The sequence below is a fragment of the Corvus hawaiiensis genome, chromosome 8 (assembly GCF_020740725.1).
Source record: "Corvus hawaiiensis isolate bCorHaw1 chromosome 8, bCorHaw1.pri.cur, whole genome shotgun sequence".
NCBI classification, from domain to species: Eukaryota; Metazoa; Chordata; class Aves; order Passeriformes; family Corvidae; genus Corvus; species Corvus hawaiiensis.
Window position 1 is genome coordinate 21,082,440 of NC_063220.1, and position 7,981 is coordinate 21,090,420.

At 45.7% G+C, this 7,981-nt stretch overlaps 1 protein-coding gene and 1 long non-coding RNA gene across 2 annotated transcripts in view; one reads left to right on the forward strand and one right to left on the reverse strand.

Annotated features, from left to right (window-relative positions):
* The first annotated feature begins 1,854 nt into the window (after window positions 1-1,854).
* On the forward strand, window positions 1,855-3,962 carry CHCHD1 (coiled-coil-helix-coiled-coil-helix domain containing 1). The gene is made up of 3 exons (XM_048311756.1): window positions 1,855-2,030; window positions 2,516-2,634; window positions 3,782-3,962. The coding sequence occupies exons 1-3, from the start codon at window positions 1,889-1,891 to the stop codon at window positions 3,890-3,892; spliced, it is 372 nt and encodes a 123-aa protein (XP_048167713.1). The 5' UTR covers window positions 1,855-1,888; the 3' UTR covers window positions 3,893-3,962.
* Window positions 3,963-4,729: 767 nt separating this feature from the next.
* The window catches only part of LOC125329589, a 30,583-nt gene continuing 27,331 nt past the window's right edge, over window positions 4,730-7,981 (reverse strand). The window contains exon 5 of the long non-coding RNA XR_007205216.1: window positions 4,730-6,221. This is a non-coding gene — a long non-coding RNA (uncharacterized LOC125329589). The remainder of the gene's footprint in view (window positions 6,222-7,981) is intronic.

Here is a 7,981-nt window from a genome sequence, read left to right on the forward strand (position 1 = left end):
CATTGTTTAGAGTTGCACAATGCAAGCCCTCTGGCCTAATTTGAAGATGTCAGCCTGTTTTCTTTCCTCTCTACCGGTAGTCAAGCGCAAAGGATAGTTTGTTTCCTGTCTTTTTGGAAAAAATGGAAATAGAGAAACATCCTGCTTACCAAAATGTTTCAGAATGTCCAGAAAATTTGTACCTTAAGAGATGAAAATTTATGCCTAGAAGAGTGCTTAAAGAAATCTTTTGTTTACTTGAAAAACGTCTTCTCATACTCTTTAATTTGAACTCTAAGTATATACCATTTTAAAAATAACACAAAAATAATTATAAAATTGGACATACAAGGATTTATTGTCAGCAGAAGCAGTAAATTCTAGTAACCACATTGAGAATTTTGTTGTTTAAGCCTGGTGATGTTTAGCTCAACAGAATTTCTAAAGTCTTGTTAACTTCCTTGACTAGGCAAACCGGGAGTCCTTTGGGTTTTATGTCTAGGAGGTTGAATATATTTTAATCCAAATTTGTGTCCGATAAAATAAAAAAAAAAAATTGCAAAGAAAAGCATCTTTGATTTGGCCTTCTTTGTATGGTCAGAGAACTTTAGCTGTTCTGGATACAGTGGTAAAATGGCTTATTCGGGAACTGCTCCACGACAAGGATCTGAGTGCTTTGCGTCCCCAGTGTCTGGCGTTTTAACTCCTCACTTTTCTGCATCTACTTTGTCTTGCTGTGCAAGAGACCTGTTTGTATCCCAGCCTTTGGAATGTTCCTGTGCCTTCTGTATTGCCTGCCTTTTTCAGCTGGGGACATGAGCACCTGCCAGATGAGTTGAGGACTTCCAGGACCTAGGGAAGAAGCTTCTGGGAACAAGAGGTTTTTTCCACCACTGAGTATGAGGCTGTGGGAATGATGCTGCCATTTTGAAAGCAGCAGTTTCAGTATCGGCTTGGAAGGAACAGTAGGAACAATGCAGGGGAGACCCAGCTGTAATGTAATGGAGAGAAATGAGGGGCTGAGAGCTAAATGATGTGAGTTTGAAGTACCAAGAAGAGTTTCCATTCAGTTGCAGAAGAACTTGATAAGAGACGAGTGAGAGGGACCTCATCCATGTCTATTAGTATCTGAGGGGAGAGCATCAAAAGGATGGAGGGATGCAGGCTCTTCTCTGTGGTGCTGGGCAATAGGACAAGAGGCAACGGGCAGAAGCTGATGCACAGGAAGTCCCACCTGAACATGAGGAACAACTTTACTGTGCAGGTGGCCGAGCACTGGAACAGCCCAGAGAGGCTGTGGCGTCTCCCTCGCTGGACATATTCCAGAACTATCTGGATGCAATCCTGTGCAATCCCAACCTCGCCCATTCTGTGATTCCTTTAATTCCATCTGAATTACTTGAAACAATCATGATTTCTTCTGCTCTGGCTGAAGTGTGTTTGCTCCTTCGTTAGTTTTGCCGCAGCAGGAGTTTCTGGATGGTAATTGTTGGGGCAGTGGCTGAGTGGTTCCGCGCAGGGCGGAAGCTGTGGGGAGTTACTCGATTTCCGTGGCCTGTCCTTGGCCGGATGGGCAGGAGGGGGCGGAGCGGGCGGCTGCGCCACGGGCGGCTTCCCGCGCCAGGGGAGGGCGGGCCCCGCCCCGCTCCGCCCCGCTCCGCCCCGCTCCGCCCCGCTCCGCCCCGCTCCGCCCCGCTCCGCCCCGCTCCGCCCCGCTCCGCCCCGCCCCGCTCCGCCCCGCTCCGCCCCGCCCCGCTCCGCCCCGCTCCGCCCCGCTCCGCCCCGCTCCGCCCCGCTCCGCCCCGCTCCGCCCCGCCCCGCCCCGCTCCGCCCCGCTCCGCCCCGCTCCGCCCCGCTCCGCCCCGCTCCGCCCCGCTCCGCCCCGCTCCGCCCCGCGCTCCGGGCGGGCATGGCGGCGGCCGCGTACCCCGCCTGGGTGACGCGCTGGGTGTCCGGGCAGTGGCGGAACAAGAAGCGGCCCCCGGCGCTCCGCCCGCCCCGGCCGCTGGCGCTGGCCGACCAGGTGGCGAACCGCCGGGAGCAGCTGACAGGTGAGCTCCCGGCGGCGGGGAGCGGTGGCGAGGGGAAGGCTGGGCCCGGCCCCGCCAGCGCTGCCCCGGGAGCTGAGCCGCCGCTGTGCCCCGGGAAGGGCCGCGCTGCTGGCGGGGCTCGGCCGTGCCTTGTGCTCCGCAGGGCAGCAGAGGGGAGGGGCCGGTCTGGGCCATGGAATTCGCGCCCGGTTCTGTGGGAAGGATCTTTTTCTCACACTGCAGCCCTAAGTTTGCGTCGTATGCGAGTCAGGCACGCTGCGTCCTAGCATTGCCTTTACTTTAAAAATTCAGTCAGATGCTAGGTGGCTGCAGCTGTTTGCTTTCTGTTAGCAACAACTTCTCTGCCCAAAGCAAAGCTGGGATCTTTAGTTTTGCGTTTCCTCACTTGCCTCTACCCCATCTTCTTTGGAGATTTATGCACTGTGGAGGCTGTTAGCATGAATTCCCAAACACCTGAGATTTCTGGTTGTGTCTTTCCCTTCTAGAGGCTACGTGCATTACGGAGATGTCGGTAATGATGGCCTGCTGGAAACAGAATGACTTCAACGATGCACCTTGTACCGAGGAGATCCGGATGTTCTATGACTGCGTGGCAAAGGCAGAAGTAATTAAGGCCCCTTTTATGTTCTTAAAGGCTAGCAGTAGGGAAGGAGGAAGCCTCCAGTCATTTTTTGTGTGCCAGCAAGAATTACGTTCTCTGAACAATTTGATTGTGACCCATTTGAGCAACTAAGAGCAATTAAGCTGGTGAAGGATCCAGAGAGTCCTACAAGGACGAGCTGAGGGAGCTGGGGTTGTTTAGTCTGGAGGAGAGGAGGCTCAGGGGAGACCTTATTGCTCTTTACAACTACCGGGAAGGAGGTGGTAGCCACGTGGTGGTCAGTCTCTTCTCCCAGGCAGCTGGTGATGGGACAAGAGGACATGGCCTCAAGCTGTGCTAGGGGAGGTTCAGGCTGGACATCAGGAAGAATTTTTTCACTGAGAGTGTGTTGAAACATTGGAACAGGCCGGCCTGGGAGATGGTGGAGTCACCATCCCTGGTGGTGTTCAGAAAATGACTGGACATGTCACTTAGTGCCACGATCCAGTTGGCAAGGTGGTGATTGGTCAAAGGTTGGACTTAATGATCTTGGAGGTCTTTTCCAACCTGTTTCTGACTTTGAAGGCTAGACATTTTTGAAAAATAAATTTGATACTGTTTGGAAATCAGAGGTTTCTGATTGTGTATTATATATTAACATATTATAATAATACTATATTATAAGCTTGAAGTAAAATATTTTTCAAAATAGACTAAAGGTACGTATATGTACTAAACTTGTCCTTAAACTGGTTTCAGGTTTCCATTTTCTTTCAGTAACAGTGTCATCATTTAAATAGTTATTTACTGTTGCTGTTTGACAGCATAAGTGAAAAATTATCCCCAGTTTATTTGGTAGATGACAAAGAATCAAACAAAAATCAAAGAATTACAGAAAGTAAAAGATCTGAGTTGTTACCAGAAGTTTATATCATCATTAACTAAGAATATGGGAGGATATAATCTTTGCAAGATGTCAGTCATTAATTGCACTATTTGAAGGCCATCAGCTTGTTATTATTGAGCCAAGTGCTATGGTAAGTGTTCCTTAAAGAAACAGCATTTTTCTGAAAAAAACATCCCCATACAGTTAGTAGTAGTCTCTGGGAATGAGCATCAACTCTGCAAATAAATGGAGGTAAATATTTTGAGGGTTTTTTTTCTCTTTCAGAAAGAGCGCAAGAATCAAAATGAGGACACCCTGTCATCCAGGGGAAACTTGCCTTCAAGCAAAGTGAACAAGCTCTTGAAGAGGTTTCCTCAGATCACCCGTTATGTATAATGTACTTTATGAAAGGGACTGTGGACAAGCAATTAAAGTTGGGGTCTTTGTCAAAAAAGAGGAAAGTCAACTTGAGTGATTGATTGATGTCAAGTGGTTTGTGGATCTTGACCCTGCTGTTGATTCCAGAGCAAAAACCACCCATCTTGAGTATCAGCTGATTTCGTTCATGAGACTCTTGGGTCTTGCAGTGTTAGGATTTCTGCAGTGTTGTTCAACTAGTCTACTTGGGTCATCACTGTTAAATAAAACCTTCTAGGCAAACATGTAAATGCATTTCCTTACGGGGTGACTTCCTCACATGCAAGTTTCTTGCCCAGCTCTGGAGCTGCTATCCAAAAGTTTTCAGGCTCGAACACTGAGCCATCTTAAAATTGATAGTAATCTCATGGCTTGTACTCTTACATGTGTCTATACACAGTTCGGTGCCTCTTGAAACGTTTAAAATTCCCACTGCTGTAAAGAAAGGCTATAGAATTTAGAAAAAATCTCCAGCAAAATACCTTGTTAATGCATTGTCAGGGTTTTGAGACTGGCTAATTGCCAGGCACCCACGAAAAACTGTCCACTTACTTTCCTCTGCTATAGCTGAGAAGAGGAGGGGGAATTGAAAATTCATGAGTTAAGGATTAGGGGAAAAACACTTTAAGGCAAAACAGGTTTAAAACTTACACAGTATAAAGAAAATTTATTAACAGAATTAGAAGTAAAAAGGGTAATGAGAACTAAAATAAACCTTTAGAACACTTTTGCTTCCCAGTCCCATTCTCTTTCCACCAGCCACCCAAGGAGACAAAATATGAGGTGGTTTTGGTCAGTCTTTCACTTCCTAAAAATCTTTTTCCGGTACGCATGAGGAAGAGAGTTTCTTTCTTCTGCTGTGCTGTGGGATCCTTTGCATGGGAGATAGTTCTCTGCAAACTTTTCCAGCATGGTTTCAACTTCATGTGTAGCAGTCCTGCCTGAACCTGCTGTAACGTGAGTCCCTCCCACGGGCGAAGCAGTCTTCCCACAACTGCCCAGTGTGGGTCATTTTAGTTCATAGGGTGAGCTGTTCTAGTTTGGAAGAAAGGGTCCTCTCTCTCTCTCTGTTCCTTACTAGATTACAGCTTTTCAGCATCCCCTCGCTCCAGCGTGGACACTCTTTCTCAGGGGCTGCAAGTGGATCTCTGCATCCCCCCGTGCACCTCATGAATTACAGGGAAACAGTTTGTTGTACCATAGCCCTCACCATGGCTTGTAGAAAAAATCTTAGCTCCGACACCCGGAGCGCCTCCTCCCTCTCCTTCTTTTCACTGACCTCAGTGCCACTATGTTGGTTCTCTTAATGTGTCCTCACTTTTCCCTTTTCTCTGACTCTGGAGAAAGTTGGTGTTTGTAGGTTCATTTGTTCTCAAGTTCCATCAGTTGAAAAGTTCTTTGAGAGCTTTGCTGCACTGAAAAGGTTGATTTCATCTGGACTTCATATTGGGAATTGTTCACCATGTTCATCGCTGGCCATGTGGTCCCTGCTGGCACCGTGTGGGCGGCCCTGGCTGCACGGCCCTGGCCTCGGGAGGGCCCCGGGCACACGGCCCCCCCACTGCGATGGGCCCTGGCGACCGGCTCACCACCCCTCAGGAGAAGAAAAGAGACTTTCCCCTGGTTTTTCCTTTCTTAAATATGTCATCAGAGGCATTACCAACTTGTCTAATTGGGCTAATAACCTGCCCATTATCAGAGCCTTCAGCAATTTGCTCTGTGCTGAACATAGAAGTTTCTAGCAGCTTTTCTTCCACTCCACCAAAAACCAGGCTGTGTTGAACCAACACATACATTATACATTGGTAAGTATCAAATATAATTTTAACACAGAAGTTTGTGATTTAGGCCCTCTGATTTGCAGGTGGGACAGGTATGGTGCCACATGAGTTTGATTATTTTGTCTGTATTGTAATAAAGCAAGACCAGTGTTTGACTTGGGCAACTCATAATCTGCAACAAAATGTTTCATTGTCTTTTGGTAAAAAAACTAAAAGGGGGAGAGAAAGTTGAAGCATGGACTGATAATTGAAATAATGTAATTAATTTTTAGTTTTGATGGGGGGGTGGGGAGGGTGGTGTTTCCACTACAGTACTACAAAACTACAGGCAGGTTCCTGGGACCAGTACCTGGTTGGTGAGAAAAATGCAGTGTCTCGGAGAAGTGTTATAACCACTTATATCAGTAATTCTTTTGGGTGTGTTGAAAAAGCAGAGTAAGAGGGGAGTCAGGCACATACTGTGTGATTACCCACAGGTAGCTGTAGAGTTTGCTGGAGCTGAGTCCTCTGGAGCCCCAGGCTGGTATCTGCATCACAAAAAATTTGGTCAGGTGAATGCTTTCAAGTTACTGAAGCAATTTTCATTTAACTGTTACTTACAGTGGCTCATTAGCAGATTATCCACAGGGTAGCTTGTTCTTTTGTTGCTATTATGGCGTAATTGAGTCTTTCAGAGGACTTGGGGTCAGTAAGAATACAATATCCCCATCTGAGTTTGGGAAAACACTTTGGTTCTATGACATTTTGCATTTTCTGTCCAGAAGACACTGTGAAAAGGAATGCTACTTGCTGTTCCTGTTTCTGGAGGATACAAGCTAGATTGGGAGTGAGGAACTGATTCACCTCAGTTGATGATGATTTTTCTTCGTATTAAAACTTGGAATATAAGCATAGTTTTGCATCTCTTAAGATAGCACCTGTGCTGAAGGTACCAAATTCTAGTGTCTGTGAAGAACAGTCTTACGTAAGAGGCTGTAATAGAGACACTTAATACCTTTTTCTATTTTGAAATTTTGCACAGCTCCCACTAATCTGAACAGCTATTTTTGGATTATACTGCTTCATGGTGAGCATCACAAATTCAGTTGTTTGGGTTTTTGTCTAACCTTTTACATGTCTACTATAAGCTTGAAATTACTATGCTAAGGTTTTCCAATCCTTTTATTTATTGAGAGGAAGGAAACAATGCTTTTCAGGTGCACCCAGGTTTTACAGTGCTTCCTTTAAAAGTACTTGAGCAATTCTTTTGCTTCTTTTGCTGTAACCAAAAACCCTCCAGTTACTGATTGTCCTTGACAATTTCAGCTGCTGCCCATTTTCCTGTATCTCACCGTTAAGCTTATGCTGGGTGTCTAAATGCATTCTGTGATATGCTCACATTGAGGATCACTCCATTAATAGTTCATGTGCGTACCCACAGGGAATGGCACTGTTCTTTCTGAGTTGGGCTTTGTACCACCCCATGATGCTGTTGCTGGGGAGTAAAGAAATCTGACTTCTGGTGTTGAGCACACTGGTTAAGAAATTGCTGCAAAGACCTGTATGTGATTGCGTGGTGGGGAAAGAATTAAACAAAAGCTGACTAGCTGTTCTACCCTCCTAAGTCGGATTTACAGGATTTAAGCAAATCTGCTGGAATTCCTTGATCTTATTCCTGTAGCTTATAGCTTGACTATTATACTAGCTCTGGGTATGATTGCGATTGCTGTTAACTACTCCTTTTAGGCTTTCACTGTGGAGGTAGCATTAATATTTCATCTGGTCTTGATGAATAGTCATCCTGCCAGTTCAGGAGAAATAGGCTGAATTCCAGAGAGCCAGGAACATTTTAGAAGATGGGATTTGTTGTTCAGAAGGGTCAATACAGAAAAATCTGGCAAAATCAAGGCAGACTCTGTAGAGAATCATAGATGTACTGTAACAGAATTATGCATATATCAGGGTGAGAAGGTGACTAATGTTGAACAGTGGATTTAGATAGTTACAACTACTTCAAATTTGCCCATACAGGAAAGTTCAGTTTTACATTATCTGTAGATACATTACTGGTCTAAACTACTGTAGTTATATTGGTATAATTCCCTTTTGGTCTTCCTCTTCACCTTGGGAGAGTAGTCATGAGAAGCTTTTGAGAATCTGAGATCCACCTCTCTCAAGAAATGGCATTACATGTGCCAGAAAAACAGGGTAGTCTTGGTGAGAAGGAAATAGTTCCAGAAGAGAACCTACCACAGAGGAGACAACTGCAAAACCCACTATATATTTCCAGTTTGTCATTCTTCCAAAA